General features: G+C 38.5%; 1 protein-coding gene across 1 annotated transcript in view; it reads left to right on the forward strand.

Moving 5' to 3' along the window:
• The window catches only part of NDUFA10 (NADH:ubiquinone oxidoreductase subunit A10), a 64,141-nt gene that overhangs the window by 29,309 nt on the left and 14,925 nt on the right, over nt 1–19,907 (forward strand). Inside the window, exon 9 of the mRNA XM_008068905.1 lies at nt 6,570–6,678. Within this exon, the coding sequence (XP_008067096.1) occupies nt 6,570–6,678 (109 nt within the window). The remainder of the gene's footprint in view (nt 1–6,569; nt 6,679–19,907) is intronic.

Below are 19,907 nucleotides of genomic sequence, written 5' to 3' on the forward strand. Positions count from 1 at the left end.
TTGATTGAGATACACATTAGGGTTTGACAAACCATGACCTGTAAGCCAAATCCAGCCAACTGCTGTCTTACACTTTTAAAGATTGGAAGAAAAATAAAGGATTATGTGACAGAATCTGGTTGTACCCCTCAAAATCTAATATTTAACTACTGGCCCTTTACAGGAAAAGCTTTGACTTATGAGACAGCATAATCTACTTATCTTTCTTTAATATAGATGATCATTTTTGGTTATTTCAGTTTGTTCATATTCATAATACAGTACATATCTCTTCAATTTCAGGTTACTTTCTTAAGGTATGAAAGTGTAAGATTGAACACATTTTACAGCTATTGAGTTTTTGTGTATGTACCAGTTTGCATGCTTGTACCTGTCTTCTGATTTTCCCTACTAATAACAGTTTGATTAAACAAATAGCAAACAAAATCTTGTGATTCTGATACCAAAGAAAAGTATTTGCATTACTTTGCATTTTATAAACAGTGAACTTCAATGTATATTTTTATTGGCAGTTTATTTGCTCTTTGTGAATTTTTCTGTTATTGATTTTTTTTAAAAGCTAGGTTTTTGTTTTGATGATTTATTATTTTGTTTTTGATTTTATTGATATCTGCTCTAGTTTCTGTTCTGTTTATTCTGTTCTTTTTCCCTGTTTCCTTGAGGCTTCAGTTGCTCTTCTATAGTTTCCTAAAGTAGAAGCTTAGATTATTGATTTCATATGTTTCTTCTTTCTGATAGTTGGCCATTTTAATCCATGGATTCTGCGTTTTGGGATTCAACCAGCCTCAGATAAAAAATATTTGAAAAAAATAGAGTATTTTTTAAATAATTAAAATACAGTAGAGCAACTATATAGCATTTATATTGTATTAGGTATTATAAATAATCTAGAGATGATTTAAAGTATATATGAAGATGCATGTAGGTTATATGCAAATATTATACCATTTTATATATATATGGGACTTGAGCATCTTTGGATCTTTGTATCGGTGAGGGTCTTGGAACCAATCTCCAGAGGATACAGAGGGATGCTTGTGTATGTATTTTCACTACTATCAGTTTCCCTGTAAGTACTGCTTTTGTTGCATCTCACACATTTTGATAAGTTGTATTTTTATTTTTGTTTAGTTGAAAATGTCTTTAAAATTCTTTTGAGACCTTTTGTTTGACCCACATGTTATTTGAAAATGTGTTACTTAATCTCCAAGTATTTAGCGATTTTCTAGCTATCTTCTGTTAGTGATTTCTAGTTTAGTTCTGTTGTAACCTGAGAACATACTGTGTATGATTTTTCTCCTTTTACATTTGTTAAGATAATGTTTGTTTACATTTCTATATGACCAAGAATGTTTTCTATCTTGATTAATGTTCCAAGAGCTTGAGAAGAATGTAGCATTTTTGAAGTGGCCTATAAATGACCAAGCTGATTGATAGTGGTGTTCAAGTCATCTGTATCCTTACTGACTTTCTGCCTGCTAGATCTATTGGCTACTGAAAGAGTTGGATTGAAGTTTCCAACAATACCGAATTTGTCTATTTTTCCCTTAAGATCTATTAGGTTTTGCCTCATATATTTTGATGTTCTTAGTTACATATGTGTTTAGAATTATTATGACTTCTTGGAGAATTGGTCCCTTATCATTATGCAATACCCCTCTTTGTCCCTGCTTTGTTCTGAAGTCATCTTTGTCTGAAGTTAATATAGCCACCCCAGCTTTCAATTCATGTAGGCATGGTGTATTTTTCTTCGTCCTTTTACTTCTAAACTATCTGAGAGTAGTTTTCTTGTAGACAGTAAATAGTTGCTGGGCCTTGGTTTTTTATCTACTCTGACAGTCTCTATCTTTTAATTGATATATTTGGTCCATTCACATTTGAAGTTGAATGTTGATATATTTGAGGAGCTTTTTACCATGCTTGTCTGTGTTTTCTGTTTGTTACATTTGTTCTTTGTTTTCTCCCAGCATCTTTTTCTGCCTTCCCTGGATTTGAACATCTTATATGATTTTCTTTTGTCTTTCCACTTAGCATAATAATTGTACTTTTAAAAATGTTTTTAGTAGCTGTCATAGAGTTTCCAGTATACATTTACAGCTCATCTAAGTCCATTTTCTATTGGCACTGCTGCTTCACAGGGGTGCAGACACCTGACAACACAGTCTTCCTAGTCGCTCCTGCTGTTCCTGTGGTGTGACTGGCATTTCTTTCATTTCTCTATAATCTATAATCACTCGGTACGTTGTTAGTATTAGTTCAAGAAAGGTAATTGATTTCCAATTTCTTCAACTTTTTCTTGTTGGAAGGACAGAAGTGACAGCTTCTAATCTTTACTTGTAGCTGAAACTAGAAGTCTCCTCTTTATTTTTTAAAACTTTCTTGTTAACTTTTTTGGTTAGATGCTTGTATCTGTGTATGCTTTTGTAAATTTTACCTAAATAATATATTCTGTCATTCAGAACCTAAAGAAAACCTCCATCCTTTAACTGCTGTATTTGTGTTCTACCTTTACATGCGAAGTCTCATAATTAACACTAGGTGGCATCACCGAGTCTGGAAGATGTTTTGGAAATATTTTCTCTATTCCGTAACACTCCTGCTGGGTGGGTGATCCCCTTATTATACAGGCGAGGAAACCACAGCTCAAATAACTTTGTCTTGCCAGTGGTCAGTGTTTGGAGTATCTGACCTTGGGCTGCAGGAGGAGATAGAGCTGTTCTCTGCACCCTCTCTGCAGTCCTATGTCCTGGGCCGTCTTGCCATCCCTTCTGCCATCTGTTCAGGCTTGAGTCCTGCTGAGATTGTCGACTCTTCCATCAACCATGATCCTAGCTTGGACTCTCCTTTTTCTGTACTGACCCCCCTTACCATTCCCTAAGTCACACCTTGAAGTTCAATGTATTCTGTCTTCAGTGATGTCTCTCCCTTATCTCTTTAAAAAGGTGTTGCTGTCTATCATTGGGGTTTAATCCCCTGTTTCTTGATCTCCATTTCTCTCCTTAGTTCTTTTTTCATCCCACTCCCACCAGGTTTCTTTTGGAAAAAAGTCACAGTGACCTTGTTTTCTCTTTACTTGAATTCTTCAGTGTCTTATCTTTGTTTAGTCATAGATCCAAATTTCATTTCCTAGAATTATTCACAGTCTTAGTCATCTGTCCTGGTTCTGCCTCTTCCACCAGGTTACCAGGCAATCTCCCTATTCCTTCTACCCCCGCCTTCTCAGTAATTACCTAAGAATCATAGCAGTCTTCAAAACATGGCTGTGGTCACCTTTTTTTTTTCTCCCTGAAATCTTAACTCTTCTAGGCTTTTATATGAATTGGTATTTTATCCTTGTTCGTTGGAATTAGTTACTGCTGGCAGAATATGACATCTAACAGATTTTCTGAGACGAAGGAATGTGTCTAACTTGTTGACCTCCCAGTGGTAATACAGTGTCATTTTCTAAACATAATATGAAATGTATATTGATTTGATTCTATACCATATCCAAAATATATGTCTTAAAATCATAATTATAGGAGTTATATGTGGTTATCAGAGCATAGAGAAGGATCCTATAATTCCCTCAAAGTTTTAAAATCACAGCATTCAATTGTTTTAATTTCGTTGACTATAAAAGGTTTCTGATGTTTTGCTCCTCTTTTTCCCTCAAACCTGTTTCATAACAGTTTGCAGTGGTAATTGTGTTTATTTTCAATTTAGTACCATTTCTCAATCTGGAGAACTCAAGTGAAAATTATGATCAATTTTCTAAGATAATTATTGTAAACCTGCCATTTACCAGTTATACTCATGTTGTCCAGAACCTGATCAAATTATTGGTTTAGAACACTTTTGTAGTATCTCAATTATGTGTTGTCAGTGTATAATTATGTGTGTGCGTGTGTGTGTGTGCGTGCGTGTGTGTGTGTGCGCGTGCACGCGCGCTTTTACTGAGAGGCAGTACTTGTATTTTTCAACCTTGACAGCATTTTGTGCTCATATCTGTAGCTCCTAACCAGTGCCTTCCCAGGTTGATTCCAGTCCTGTTAGGGACTCTGGTGACCAGTCAGGCCTGCAACTCTGCAGGGCTCCCATTCAACTTACTTCTCTAGATCTCAGACGTCTGCACATACCTTTTTTTGCTTCATCACTGTGCTACAGAAATTGTCAGCGTATGAATTTGGTATTGGAAGTAGAGTGTTTCAGACAGAACTTTGCAACTCAGGAGAAATTAAAGAATAGACTTTGGAATTATTTTAGGAAACAGTGTAAATATTCTATTAATTGAGAATCAGTTTGAGTCATAAAACATAATTTACCATTTTATTTTTTTTTACTGTCTTCCTGCTTTACTCTATTGTTTTCAAATAAGTGGCGGAGCCCCTCATATTGTAAACTAAGCTCTAGTACACTTTATCTTCTTATTTGGATACTCTGGTTTATGATGTTAAAAGGATATATTATTCTCAGTCAGTTTGAATGCTTCTTAATTAAATTAAGTCCTCTGTGAACAGAGTGTTTCCTTTCACTGTTTTTTGCTTCCTGAGTCATAAAAAGCTTCCTGGTATCTTTGTTCCTTATTTATCTTCAATCTAGGGGGTTGTTGGAGATATGCCATAGGCTCCTTTTAATAGTCATCATTTAAGCTCACAGTAATAAACTGAAGGAGTAGTTTAGCTAAGTTTGAACAAGTTGTAGGATAGTTGCAACAGATCTTTGTAATCTTCAAAAATAGTTTCTAAGCATACTTGTTAAAAGATTTTCCCGAGGTTACATGTAGTTCTGCCAAATTAAACATAGATGGCACTATTGTTCTCTATTTCACACATGCTCCAAGCCATTTCTTTCACTTTTTGCAAGATTTTCGTAGGTTTTTTAAACTGTAGAGAAAACCAAATCACCTTCTTTCCTTGATATTTGTTAACATTAAAATATGAACTTTATTTTTAGTTGAAATTTTGTGTAGTGAGATCACTTCAAATAGTTAACCTTATAACAGGTAAAGAATAATTCTACTTGTGTACAAAAAGATGTGTACTTATACGTTATTGACATATAGACATTTTTTGGAAGAATGCATAAGAAAAACTAATAGCACTTCCCTCTGGAGAGGAAAATTGTACACATCTTAAAGAGGTGATATCGAAGATTAACTTCAGCACTATGTAAAATTTACTAAGATACCTGTATTGCATTTCTAGCTACAGCCAGAAAATGCAGTCTTACAAAATACATCAGCTTGCCCTTCACAAAGGCTTTTTGACTTGTTTGCTTGTATTTTTTCTTTAACATTTGAATGTCTTTTGGCAAATAAAACCAACTTAATATTAAAACTAAGAAAAGTCTTATCTTTGAGTATGCATTGCAGCCATTTGCCTAGCCATGTAGAAACCCACAAAAATACACTTCAGAAAACAAACACTGTTATCCTGGCAGTGGTTTCTTGGAATGGTATTTAGGTCATTGAATTATTAGTCGTGTATGAGTGACGCAGTTTTTACTAGGACACGCATCGTGACGTTCTTTATTTGCTGTGCACTCATTCAGCCTGCCAGAGGTTCTCAGTTCTCTGTGGTTCTCTGTGGAAGTGTGATCCATGGACCCCATGGTCCTTTGATTTCAACTGGGTTATTCTGTTTGTGGCAGAGGTTACTAGGAGTGCTGCAGGGAACAGGCCTTGAGTTTGCATAGTGGGCCTGAACTCTTTCTCACAAAGTCTGGCTGAAATCCAGATACATTCACAGAATTTCCATTTGAGTCATTACAAACAAGAAACATCTCCTGCTTTTATAACTCGTTAATGAGAAAGAGGCCATTAAAAATAATTATTTTTGTTTTAAGCCCTTAAGAAAGGAGACTTTATTTTAATTTTTATTTCTTAAAGTCCCCAAAATGCTTTTTATCTTTAAGTATAGTGGTTATATTCAGACTAAGTTTAATTTAAAATAAGCAGATTGTAACAAAGTATAAATATGTTATCATTCAGCAGAACGAAATGGTAAAGCAAAGAGTATATCCTATGGTTTCTATTTATGGTGCTAAGAAAAGTAGAGAATTAGACCTTTTATAAGCCATGGCATAAGAGAACATCCTAAGTGGGCTTCAGCATTCAAAACAGAGCAGCAAGATATTAGCTTGTAACCCTAAAGGAATATAAATGACTTGCTGGCTGTTCTTTTTTTCAAGGTTCATTAATCTTGCAGATTTTTAATGCAGACATACTATATACATAGCACTGTCATATAGCCATTTGTTTATAGCTTTTTATTCCTGATATTCCTATGTTTAAGGCATACTTTGATTCCTTTTCTATGTTTCCAAAACTGATCCACTTCCAAAAGGTTAATATGTAGACACTGAGGCTTTTAAAGGACTTTGCCTTCAGTTCTGAAAGCAATTTCAAAAAAGCAGTCCTAAATAGACCAAATGTTCTTTGAGATGAAGGTTTTGCTTCTGAGATGACTACTTGGCAACAACAGCATTTATCTGAATGTATTTTTTAAATACAGATTTAAAAAAAATCAGACCAAAGCTTAATATATTGATGGTTTTGATATATTTGTCTATTTGTCTTATTTCTTTAGGGTTCAGGATAAGTTGGATGTGCTGAATTACACAACCATCCCCATCTATCTCCCAGAAATCACAATTGGAGCTCATCAGAGTGATCGTGTCTTCCGTGAATTTGGAAAGGTAAGACCATGGAAATGTAGCTTGCTGACTGGCAGGTGGGTCTGCAGCAGGTGGGTCTGCAGCAGCTGGGGACAATTCAATCACTTATCTAAACATGGATTTTCTTGTTACTGTGCTTTGTTTGTTTGTTTTAGTGAAGGAGCTTCTTTTTTATTGAAATTATTCTCCCTTTTCCCCTTATTTCTGTGTGTAAAGCTGGTGAGGTCTCAAATGGCAGTACCTTAGTACCACCAGTAGAGGAGTTCCTCAGCAGACATATCGTTATCTTGATATAAGAACCCTCTGTTATCTCAGTTTCCTTACTGTAACACTTGACTTCTGGTATTATCTTACTCTTTATGGTACATCTATAAATAATGAGGCTTCTATTTCTGCAGAAGGCCCTCAGGCCACGTGGGAGGGCATAGGGAGGAAGGGCAGAGAAGGGGACAGACAGTGAGGACAGAAGTTGGTAGGGGCAACTGTTATACTGATCTTCTTATCTAATTTTCGTACCTTCTTAGTAATTTGTTTGTTCTCAAGATGGTATGGAGAATAATTTCCAGCAGGATTCTTTTAAGTTAGGGAGCATGTATAAGTTCTGTTTGGGAACCAGCAGGTGAGTCATGGTCTGTTCTGAGAATCCTGATGGCAGTGGAATAAGGACATGATCCGTTTTCATGCCAGCTGTGGTTGTGATTTGTTATTGATAAATATGTGAAATAATAGTATTTAAATCAGAACTCCAAGCTATACCCTAACATATAGTTGAATTAAAATCTGAATTAAATATTTTTGCATTACTCTCATTCTCTGAGTGGATGCTTCTAAATTGCCTGAAATGCCAATTGGATGTCTAAGTATATCCCATTGCTTTCTTTCTTGCTTGAGGTACTTAGCACTTTTTTTGAAGTATGTGATTTGGGTTGTTTGAAAGTGATTTTATTCAGTGTAAAAACTTGGGGAAACATAGAAAACATGAAGGGAGAGAGTCCTGACTCGGGTCCTGTTGAGTCTGTCTCACAAGTGTCTTCATTTCTTCTTCTTCATGTTGTCATTCAGGCTGCCCTCATCCCACCTGAACTCTTGTAACAGCTACCTCTCTGGTCTTCTGGAGTCCAGTATCTGCCCCTAGCTCTTCCCCTGTAAGGCAGAAACAATCATGTTTAAATGCAAGGCTGATGGTATAGATCAGGCATGTCCAACCCACAGCCCACAGGCAGGACAACTAATAATGCAGTCCGACAAAATCTTTTAGCATCATGTGCTTTTTTGCATTTATTTTCTTTGTGGCCCCAAGCACCAAGTTCACAATCATGCCTTATTCATGACATTGCTTTTTGGTAGCACATACTTTTGTGAGCAACTGTTCTCATTTATGAAGCACACGAAGAGCAAAATTCAAACAAACATTTCTGATGAGCACCTTGAGAATTCAGTAAGAATTGTGACCTTCCATGGAACCAGACATTGATAGATTAGTTTACAAAAACATGGTCAAATTTTTCCACTAGTTTTATATTCTCATTTTTCTAAACTTTATAATAAAAAGAATATTTTTAAAAGAAATCTTATTATTATATACACTAGCTATGTTACATAATTTATGTGTGGCCCAAGATAATTCCTCTTTACTTGATGCAGCCCAGGGAAGCCAAAAAGTTGAACAACCCTGGTATAGGTCCTTGACCTGAAGTCTTTTCTTTGCTGCAAGAGGGGTATTAAAAATCTGCTACTCTTTATAGATTTGTGCCTCCTTTTATTTCTGTCAGATTTTGTTTTATTTATGTTTTGATACTGCATTATTAGATGTGTACAAATTTAGAATCATTATGTTGGTAGAGTTACCCTTTTATACATTACAAAACTTTTCCTCTTTAGTAATGGTTTTTACCTTAAAGTTCACTTTATTCAACATTTACATATCATGTAAAACTGTTTTTGGTCAGTATTTGCATAGTGTAGCTTTTTCCAAGTCTTTTCATTTCAACCTTTCTGTATGTAATTTGAGTATCCTTGTATCCTGCAAACAGTTATTTTTAAACCACTTTTGTCAGTCTGAATGTTTGGCGTATGTATTTATTCATATTTAATACAGTAACTGATACATTTAAGGGCTTGACACTTTTGAAGATTACAGGACGGTCACTTTGCCTAATGTCCCTCAGTCTTGTTTTGTTGGCTCTTTCCCCATGATTAGATTTAGACTGTAGGACTTTTTCTTGAGAACTCATTGTATCTTATCAGGTAGTTTGTGATTCCCATTTGTCCCATCACTGCCTGGGTTACCTTTGATTGCTTGATTAAGGTAGTGTCTTGAAAGTTACTCTTTTACTCTTCATAATTTGAGAATATGTAAGTGTTGTCTACTTCATCAAACTTCACTCAATAGTTTTAGCATCCATTGATTCTTGGCTAAATGAATTATTCAGATGGTTGCTGAATTGTAATTTTCCTAATTCTATCATTTGTTCTACAATATTAGTATCCTACTATGAGCACATATTTTCTCTTTTCCCTATTTATGTATTCATTTGTCCACTATGGACTCTCAGATTCCTATTTATTCATTTACATCGATACTTCTCTTTCTCTGTATATAGTGGAAACCATGAATTTACACCAGTTTTAGTGTAATACAGAAAGATACATTCTAGTGTCCTGTTCATATCCTTCTGAAATAGTGAGAAACCTGGCTCCTAATATGTCAGTATTCACCTGTCGGATTAATGCCCCGGCGTGTAACTCCTATCTTAACTGCCTCTGCTTCCCTGAGCCCTGTCAGTGTCCTCCATCCCACTCATGTAGAAGCAAACCTTATCCAGCCCTACAGAATGACTTTCTGACTGAACTTAGATGAAAGGAAGACTGTCGTAATTCTTGAAGGATTTTCATTGGGTATTTTAAATTGCCAATTTTTTTCTTTCGGTACAATATTTTATTTTTCTGGTGTTCATGTTTCTAATGAGAAGTTTGCTGTTCCTTTTTGAAGATAATGTTTCTTTTTTCTCTGGAAGAGTTTTTTTTCTTTTTTGGAGATTTTTTAAAATTGATTTTGAGTGTTTATACTCTGTAGGGTGTGCATTTGTGCAAGTGGGTGTGCATGTGTATCTATACTTACTTTACTTGGGATTCTTAACCTTTGGCTGGTATTTGCTGTCAGTATTCCTCTTACCACATTTTCTCTCTATTCTCTTCATGGTTTGCAGTTAATCGTGTGCTGGACCTTTCACCTTGTTCTTTATGTCTTTTGTGCTCCTTTCTGTATTACGTTTTCTCAGCATGCTTTAACCTAGATTTGTTTTTCTAAACTGTCTTCCAACTTACTAATTATATTTTCAGCTCTTTCGAGCCTGTTGTTAGACTTACATTTCCTGTAATAGAGTTTTTAATTAATCATAGTCTTTTTGATTCTAAAATTTCCATTTTATAATTTCAAGTTCTCTACTAAAATTATTTAAGAAATCGTCTGATTTCTTAAACATATTAATCACAGTTAAAGTTATCTGATAATTACGACATCTGTGTCTTTTTAAAGTCTGTTTAAGTTGTCTGATCTCTTACCCTTTTGTTTTTTGTCATTTTATCTTGGTTTTTGATATACCTAGTAGTTGATGTTTTGTTGTTGTTTTCAAGTGATGGTCATTATTTTTGAAGATTGTAAAGATGACTTGAGACTTTGGATACTGATATGTCATTCCTGAGAAGGATTCACTTTACCATCTTCTGGAAGGCATGGAAGGTAGGGCAGATCACCTGAATTCATTCAGAAAGCAAGCTGATTGATGTTGAGTAAGTTCTGTAAATTCTGGTGTATTTCTAGCTTGCTCATACTGAGAGATCATTTTTACATTTCTTTTTGGTATTTCCTGGTGTGCGTGTTTGGTCCCATAGTGCCTCCTGCTGCTGAGAGTTCTGCTCAGCTTCTCAGTCTTCTGGTTGCTGCTAGTGGGAGTAGGTGATACCTTATGTGGGGAACCATGCTGCCTGTGCCCCTCACCTATTTCTGCTTTTCTCAGGACCTTGGAACCTAAGCCCCTCCCTGTCCTGATGCCTTTGCTCAGAGTTCTTTTTCATGTTGTCCCTCTGCTGTGGTGTTTAGTAGGGGAGAGTTGGTTTGCACAGCTAGTCTCTCAACTGGATGTGTTAACCATGTTAATCAGTTACCTGGTGAGGTCACCCAGCAGTTTTCATCATTTTATTCTATATAGTTTTATTTGCTTTTTGACTTGTGAGCATTAAAGAGAATCTATGACATTGGGCTTATGGGTTTTTAAAAATGTTTAGAAATGTTAGCATTTTTAGTCAATACTTAAATGATTGGGGAAAATTAATTTCTAAGTTTTTAAAAATAAATCTCACTTTTTAGCACAGTTTTAGATCTACAGAAAGATTGTGAAGATAGTAGAGAGTCTCATTTATCTTACAGTTTTCCATATTATTAAGATCTCGATAGTATGGTGCATTTATTACAATTATTGAACCAATTCTGATACCTTGTTATTAACTTGAGCCCACATTTTACTCAGATCGTCTTAGTTTTTCCCTAATGATCTTTTTCTGTTCCAAGAGCCCATCTAGAATACCATATGACATTGGGTCATCATGTCTTCTTAGGTACCCCTTGGTTGTGACATTTTCTCAGACTTTCTTTGTTTTTAACAACCCTGACAGTTCAAAGGCGTACTGGAGTGATATTTTGTAGAATGTCCCTCAATTGGAGGTTGTATGTTTTTCTTGAGATTAGACTGGATCTATGTGTTCTGGGGAGGAAGACCAAGAGGTGAAGTGTCGAGGGTAATCAATGATAATATGACCTGTCACTGTTGACCTCAACCTGATCCCCTGGCTGAGGTCATGGTTGTCACCTCTCTCCACTGGCAGGTTACTCTTTCCTGCCTTTCCATAAAGTCCCTATGCATACTATAGGCTTTATATGTGTCTTTTGAGTAAGAATTGTGTGACTTGAAAGAAATTTTTAAGGAAATTCAGTTGCTTGATATTAAAAAGTGATAAGCTGAAATTAATGAATAATAAGTAATAATGATTGTTTCTCTTAACTGATAGAATTCCCTTTGTCCCTTAAAGACATAAGCAATAGTTATCATCAAATTTCCTTCTAGAAATAGCATAGTGAGGGATTTAGAGATGAACGAATAAAGTTCCTCAGTGGATTTCCTATGCAGCTATTTAAGATCTGGGAAGATTTGTAGCTTCTCACAAAAGGTCCCCTACCCAGGTTGCAGAGCTTATTTCTAGATATGTTTCTGTGGGCACATGTGAAGGCTGATCTCCTTCCCTCTTGAGACTCAGGACCTTTGATGGGGCTTCATTCTGACCTAAATGGCCTCCTTTTCACTGTTAGCAGTCAAGTACATATCTAAATGCCTTGCTTCAAGTCTTATGTAACTGCTTCTCCTCACACAACTCCCTTCCAGGCTTCTACGTGTTCCCCCAAAGCAGGAGGAGATGGAGTGTTTTCATTTGTAACAAAAGACACAAAGCCGGAAAGAGCAGCGGCTTCTTTTTATATGGTCATATAAACGAACAGTTGTGCTAGCAACAGTTTCTGTCAGATGTTGAGGCAAAAATAAATAAATAAATAACAGCCGTTGCTTTAGAAACATATTAAAAATAAAACACTAACTACAAAACCTATTTTTCCCTCTATTTTCCATCTTTTGGAAACAACTTAAATATTCAAGGAGTGACAAGAAGGCAACTTTTCATGAAAATACAGTTTGTCCTTAATCATTTGTTTTAAGATTGCATTCTTTCCTTCTCATTCCTTTCTAGTTCAGCTGAAGATAGTAGGCATAACTTTAGAATAGTGGAAAATGTGTAGGAAGAGAGAGGGCCTGGAGACAGGACCATGTACAGGCTGGTGTGTTTAATCGTGTGAAAACATACAGAGAACACCCACAGAATGCAAGGAGCCTCCCTGAGCACCTCAACCCTCAGAGACCACCGGGAAAGGACAGACTATTGAAGCTGTTTTTAGTCAGGTCAAAGTTTGAGGTTCTGAGGTTTAGTAAGAATTACTTTGAAATTTGAATTGCTAATGAAATTAAATGCTCTTTTCTAGAATTACTTGCTACAAGAAGAAATAGTAAATAAAGAGCTGACAAGAATCAAGCTTTTTAAAAGAGAGTTTAGTTTTTGCCTTATATACATTACAAAAAATGAGTGACTAAAGAAAATAAAAGTCAGCTTTTGTCAGAGGTGAGATGAATGTTTCTTTGTAAACACAGGCTAGGAAGCCTATCTGCAATGTTGGGTATGAGGAGAGAGTTTTGTGTAGAGTAAAAGAGGAAATCTGGGACATGTCTGACTGGTTTTGGGGAGTGAGAAGACTTTCTAGGTGGTCTTTAGATCATAGGTTTGCTGCAAGGGAGCAAACTGTTTGGAGACATTAGAAAGAGCAAGAGATTTTGAATATTAGGGCAGAGTGTTTGGTGGCCAGTTATTTTCTGGAATAAGCAGAGGTCATTTAGTGCTATTTTATGGCAGTGGTCCTTAGAAGCTGACTACCCTGATAGGCAGTTTCTCACTTCCTTGGAGATTTTTTTTTTTAATGTTGCAGATATGTATTTTAGCCAAATTCTACCACCAACATGAAGAACTTTTATAATTCCAATGAATGTAATAAGATAATGAAATTACTAAAAAGAAACCTCATAATTTCATGAGAAACTTATATTTGCACTGGGTTTATATGGATATGAGGAATCAGGAGGGGGTGGTGTTCTACATACTGTATATAACATGTCCATGACATCTGTGACATAGTATGCACATTTTATGGTCAGTATAGAATTTATCAATACCTTGTGGCTAGAAGTTATTAGCTAGCACATCTGATTCTTGGAAAAAGGAGTAGTGCTTTGACCTTTGTCCTTTAAGTATTATAGTTTCCTTTTTTCTTTCAGGATTTTCCTGATCTTTCTGTCTTTGGTGTTGCAAGATAGGTCTAGACTCAAGTTTGTTTTTTTTTTAATTTATGTCACCGTTTTTTGAATCTTGTTGATGGGATCTTATTCTTATATTTCCCTTTGCTTATCTTTATTTAGGCATTTTAGACATAGTTACTTCAGTTCATATCTGGCAGTGTCTGGTTTGGAAGGCCATCTGAACTTGTCTTTCATGGATCTTCTTGTTCTCTCAGCTGTGGTGGCTTTTTTCCATCACTGGACTTTGATAATGAGCTCCTGCTTTATAGGTCTTTGTTCATGGGCATTTGGTAAGAGTGAGTCCCTCCTGAGTAAGATTGCCGGATGCAATACAGGACCTTAAGTTTGAATTAGTAATAGACATTGTTTTGGTATAAATATGTCCCAAATATTTGATTTAACTGGGCATCCTGTATGTATTTGCTCACTCTGGCAGCCCTACTCTGAAAGAACTGTTTACTGCTGCCAGTCCCTCAGATTCCTGAGGAACAGGATTTATGGCACCTTTGTTGCTTGTGGTATTCCGGGTCCTGGAGGTAGTGTGAATTTGAACCCTCAAACCTGTATGGGGACAGGCTCTGGTTGCAGATTCTCAATGGTGAATTGTTCTCACCACTGATGCCAGCTAGGGTCTCCTTGCTAGCAGGAGACCTTCTTTCCCTCACCGAGGGTGTGGCCCTTCAGGAGTCACTGCACAGGGTCACCAAGCTTTGTCTTCTGTCTCCCACCAGCTCTTAGGATGTACCCAGGGTAGTTGTGGCTTTAGCTAACCACTCTGGTTTTCAACTCACTTTTCATTCTTACCCCCTTGTGATTTCTTGCAGAGCTCAGCAATGTATTTAAAAGCCTTTCTAGAGGCTTTATATCAAGAGGTTTTTCAGGATATTAGGGTTGCTGTTTTGCTGGAAAAGGAAGGCGCCTCTATTTTTTCTTTATAATCTGAAAGCCTGTTTTGGTTCTGCTTCTTCCTGTATTCATTCTACAGATGATCTGCCTAAATTAGAAATTCTTTATCTTGTATGCTCAGTAAGTAGGTATTTGCCCAATGAACACTCTCCTAGGATGGAAAATTCATTAAATCCCCAACCCTCAAGGCACAGAAGGGAAACCTGACTGATAAAAAAAGTCTTGTCTTCTGTTTTAATCAAAGAGCTCCCTCTGGAGATAAAGTCAGGCATCTTGGGTACTCTGAGATATTGGGAATGACAATTTACCCCTAACACTTACTGCTGACCTAATGTTACAGAGACACACACACACACACACACACACACACACACACACACACACACACACACACCCCCAGACATTGCCATCTCAATATTTTACCACTTATTTATTTATCTCTGAGAAGATTTGTGCCAGGCACTATTGTAAGCATTGGGGCTACATCAGGGAGTCAAGCCAAGTCCTGCTCCCTGAGTCCTAGTGGCAGGGAAGAGCAGATGATCAACAGGTAGGTCACAGGGCACCTGGGTGCTGGGGAGAAATAAAACTGAGTGCCTGGGAGGTGTTTGTGGAGCAGGGAATGAACAGTCACCTTTCTGGGGGGTGGGGGAGCAGGTGTTCTGAGGAAGGCAGGAGCATGTGGGCCCATTCTGGGAATAGAGAAGAGTCTGACATGGTGAGATATAGTGGGGAGGTAGGCAGAACTGGGGGTGAGCTGAGGTCATATGGGGCCAAGGTCAAATAGAAGCTGCGGCTGCAGTGTACGACCTCAGCTGAACTCCTGATGAAATGGTGGCATTTTTAGAGTTGCATGATCTGAGTGACGTGTTTAAAGCACCACTCTGCTTGCTGTGTCAAATATTGGCTGAGGGGGCAAAGGCAGAGATCCAGAAATGGTTAGGAAATTTCAGTAACCTCCATGAGAGATGGTGGTGATATGGGCTGAGACCCCAAGACTAGTCACCCTAGGTTTTCCCAAGAGCCCCCATTTAGCAATGGCAGCATTGCCCTTGCCTTGCACAACCAAATTGTTTCTTGCTTCTTAGGTTTTCTAAACTGAACAGACTATTGTTGCAGGATTCTAGCATAAGAGGGTAGTCAAGGGAAAGATAGTGGGTGGGAAGGATGGGGAAGTGGGCTCCTAAGGTTCCAGTGATGCTCTCTTTCTTCGCCTAGGTGTTGGAGGTACAGGGTCTTTGCTTTGTAACTTCTCTGTAGACTTATGTGTGGGACACTGGAAGAGAGAAGTTAGAGCAAGTATGGACAACACTTGGAGTTTTACTGTAACGTGGGCTAGAGACAGGTGGTTGATGCAGGGTCATGGGGGGAGTTCTAAGATGGGAAATTGCTCTTTGTAACAATGGACTTTGGTGTAAAGCTTTAATTTGGGCACCCCCAGCACACTTATCCATGAATATCTTTTCCTGACCCTAATGTTTAACTTAATTTATTAGTGTGTTGGGTGAGCCCAGAGAGGGTTACTGAGGAGAACATTTCTCAGGGGTTGTGTGATGCCGGGGAAACCTGTCCAGTCAGTATCTGAGCAAATTCATGAAATCAATTTAGAGTTTATACATTAAAATGAAGCTGTTACTCCAACTTTCATATTAAAAGAGAACTCCATGTCATTTAAGTTATACTTTTCATTAGAGCTCTAATTCTTTTATAAACAGAAACTCATTTTATAGGTTTTTAAAAGGCCTAAAAACCAGTGGGAAAACAGTTCCTCCCCAACTGGTACATAGGTGTCTTGCCCATGCTTGTTTCAACAGATTTTGCAATTCACCTTTATCAGTTAGTTCCAGTGCTGACATCAGTCTAGTTTTAGTAAAACAGCAGATCTTCCCTTTCAGATTCATAGTCAGTTCTCATAAAATTTAATTAAATTCTGCAATTACAATGACAAGTACAACTGGCATCGCTGTTGAGAACAGACCATTGGCTCATCCAATTTGGTAGGAGGGGTGCAAATGCATGCAGGCCAGTGGGAGCAGTTCCTGCCATTAGTCTTTGGGGTGGGCTTTCTTGTGAGTGGGTGAGATTGGAGGGGCAGGGGAGCTTTCTTTTAAAAGGAGGAGGTGGGGCTAGTGAAGAACACCAAGCTTGTCAGAGCACCAGGAGGCAAGCAAGATTGCGTGGGTCCTGGGTACCAGCAGAGGAGCCAACAGAGAGCCTTGGTGTCATTCAGGTGCTGTAGAAAGGTCAAGGTTGCAGAAGGCTGAGCAAGCTCAGGAACCTGCTCGAATGACCAGATCACAGGTGACCCTGAGAGAACAGTGTCGGGAGAGTGGTGGGAATTGGCCACCCCATCTTTTATCAGCTTGTTACTTTGTTTTGTTTTTAAAGGCTAAGTGAAGCATTCTCCATGTGTCTATAGGCAAAAGGGTCAATGCTAGTGGAAAGGGAGAGAGAAGGTACAAGAGAGAAACAGGACAGTTGATGGAGCCAGAATTCTAGAGGCAGAGGGACCTATAGACCCAGCAGAGATCGCAGTTCACCAAGCAGGCCATGGTCTGCCCTCTGGCGGAGGCAGGGAAGTCCCATAGGTATCATGACCAGGGCAGATCACTGCTCACTGAGGTCTGTTTCTTAAGACCTCAACCTAGTCTTCAGAAAGAAAGGGGCAGGGGTGGATGAGGGCTCTTTTCTTTTCCAGAGAGACATTTCCCAATGTATTGGCTGCATGTGGAGACATGGAGCCTGCCTCCAGGATGGTGTGAGGGTCAGCAAGAGATGCAGCTGACACATGCTGATTGATTGACCAGCACCCAGTGACCATGTTGGCTGTTGTTGAAGCATCTCATTCCTTAATTAAAATCCACTGGCATTCATCACAGGGCCAATTTCAGACAATAGATTGACTTCTCACATTTATGTTTTCATGAGAGAAGCACTTTGTATGCTTAGCATCGTGAATGCGCTTGGTTGAACATCCTGGGATGTGATCGCTAATGAGTCTCTGGGGAACAGATTTGTCTTGTGGATGTCTTGACTGGCCTTTAAGGGGCATGGTCTTACAGCTGTGGAACGCTTGTTGTGTCAGATTTACATGTGGTGGTTCTTGTCCCTGTGAATCCTCTCACCTGTGTATGGGGCCTGGCTGCCTTTTCAGGGTACCTGGGTGCCTGCTCCTTCCTATCAACTGCACCCTTGACAGGACTCCAGGAGGAGGAACAGTAGCAGGGGAAGATTAGAAGGCCTCTCGTGCTGCACTCCATGGCATTGCTAACTCGCCCTCTGAATGCTAGGTTCTTTTGCCTGCCTGTCTACCTATACCTATTGATGAATGAGTGACTTTGAACTGAATCGGGAAACCAACAGTTGAGGTCCAGTAGCTTTCATTAGGAGGAGGCTCCAACTGCCCATTCTAGACTTCTTTTTTTTCCCCTCCTAAATCTGAGCCCTGCTTCTAATCTGAGCTTAGGGGATTCCCTAGGAGTAAAGATTTCCCAGGTCCTTCTGTGGCTAGATGGAGTCAGAGGCACCAAGATCCAAGTCTGTGAAGAGTCCAGCCAACTCAGTTTGCTTCTTGGAATTTTGTACTTTTTGCTTTTTCTTGACCTTATATAATTACAAGAGGTGTACAACTCCTATTTGGGATGCAGTAGTCTAAATCAGTTATGCTCCTGAAAACTGCTGATATTTTAGGAACTAATTTTACTGAGGGAATCACATCTTTTCCCTGGATCATTGTTCATGTCACTTTGCTTAGTTCTTAGTCTGAAGCAGCTCTTAGTTGCTGGATCTGCATTGTGGAGTTCTAGTGTATTCTGTAGTGGCTACTACTTGCCACTCTACAGAGGAGTTAAAAGGCCCTTCAGCCTGCAGGTGGGAACATTTCCATTCCTGTATATTCACCTGGTGCCCATTCACTGTTCTCGATGCTACCCACTGGCCAACAAGGATGGCAGCCATGTGTGCACAGAGAATGGGGTGGAGTTCCAGAACTATTGAGACATATTGACACGGGGATCATTGAGACATGAAGGCTTGAGTCTCACAGGATGAGTATGAATTTGTCAAGTAGAAAAGGATCTTGAAGGGCATTTGAGGGAGAAGGATCAGTGTCTGAAGGCCAGAGACTGCAGAGCATGACTGGTGAAGTCTCTGGTTGGTGACTCTGGAGTGAGTGTTATGTGAAGAGGAAGGAAAAGAGATGGGTCAGAAGAGTAAGATCTTTCTTACAGGTCTCAGGGTGTGCTGCAGAATTTAATCTTCATCTTAATCTTGTGAGGGTATGAGTTGAATCTAAGGAGTTCACATATAACAAAATTATAAGGGTTGCATATTACATATAATTGTTATATAACAAAGTTTTGAATTACATTGTAAAGAAAGAACTTTATAGTCAGGGTTGATGGAATACTTAAGAGACGTTCTCAGAGACATTGGAATTTGAGCCAGGGTTTAAGATTTATAGATTTTTAAGATCTGTGGGCTTAAAAATAGCTCCTTGTCTATAAGAAACCCAGTGAGGTAAATTTTAGAGATAGGAAAACAGAGTAAGGCTCAGAAATTTAGCCCAAAGTAACATGCTACTAAATGAAAGTTATAGGGGTGATGGTTAAGAAGACATTTTCCTGGCCGATGAAATGGTTTCTGTTGTGGAATAGCAAGAGATTTAGTACCGTGGAGCTAGATTCTGCAAGGGCTTTGGGGCTTTCTTGTGGTTGGCAGTGGGAAGGAATTGTGAACACTTCATCCAGAAAGTACTTAGGATTAATCTGGTAGCCATGGTCTTTGGGGTGGAGGGGAGAGATTGGTGGTGATGAGAGCTATTTAGAGGAGGGATTATGGGATGAGACTGGAGTGTCATGGGGTGAGCAGGACCTGAGGGAAAGAGAAAGAGCAGGGGCTGATTAGGGGATTGCTTCTGCTGACCATCACAGTGTTGACAATGACAGCCCACTCAGAGCACCTACTGTGTACTGGACACCATGCTGTTGCCACAAAATACATTATTATTATTATTATTCCCATTTGCAGATAACAGTGGTTATTTCAGTTCCCACAGCTCCCTGAAGGGTAGGTTTCACAATCTGGCAGGTGTGACTGGACAGCTAGGCAGCCTCATATTTCATGACTTCCTGCAGGCTTCCCTGAGTGAGTGTCATGCATTGACTGAGGCTTGGAGGTCCTTGGATGGAGTTTATTATCCAATTTATCATCCAGCTGTCATCCAAGGATAGTTTATCATCCATTTGACTGATTGTGTAGGTGACATAGGACACAGACTAGAAAAGAAAGATCTTTTTAGAAGAAAGAGTATCTTAAATTTTCATATAAATCGATGGATGTGGTATTATGACACACACACACACACACACACACACACACACACACACACACACA

Source organism: Carlito syrichta, unplaced genomic scaffold (assembly GCF_000164805.1).
Source record: "Carlito syrichta isolate Samal-C Ts95f unplaced genomic scaffold, Tarsius_syrichta-2.0.1 Scaffold311653, whole genome shotgun sequence".
NCBI classification, from domain to species: Eukaryota; Metazoa; Chordata; class Mammalia; order Primates; family Tarsiidae; genus Carlito; species Carlito syrichta.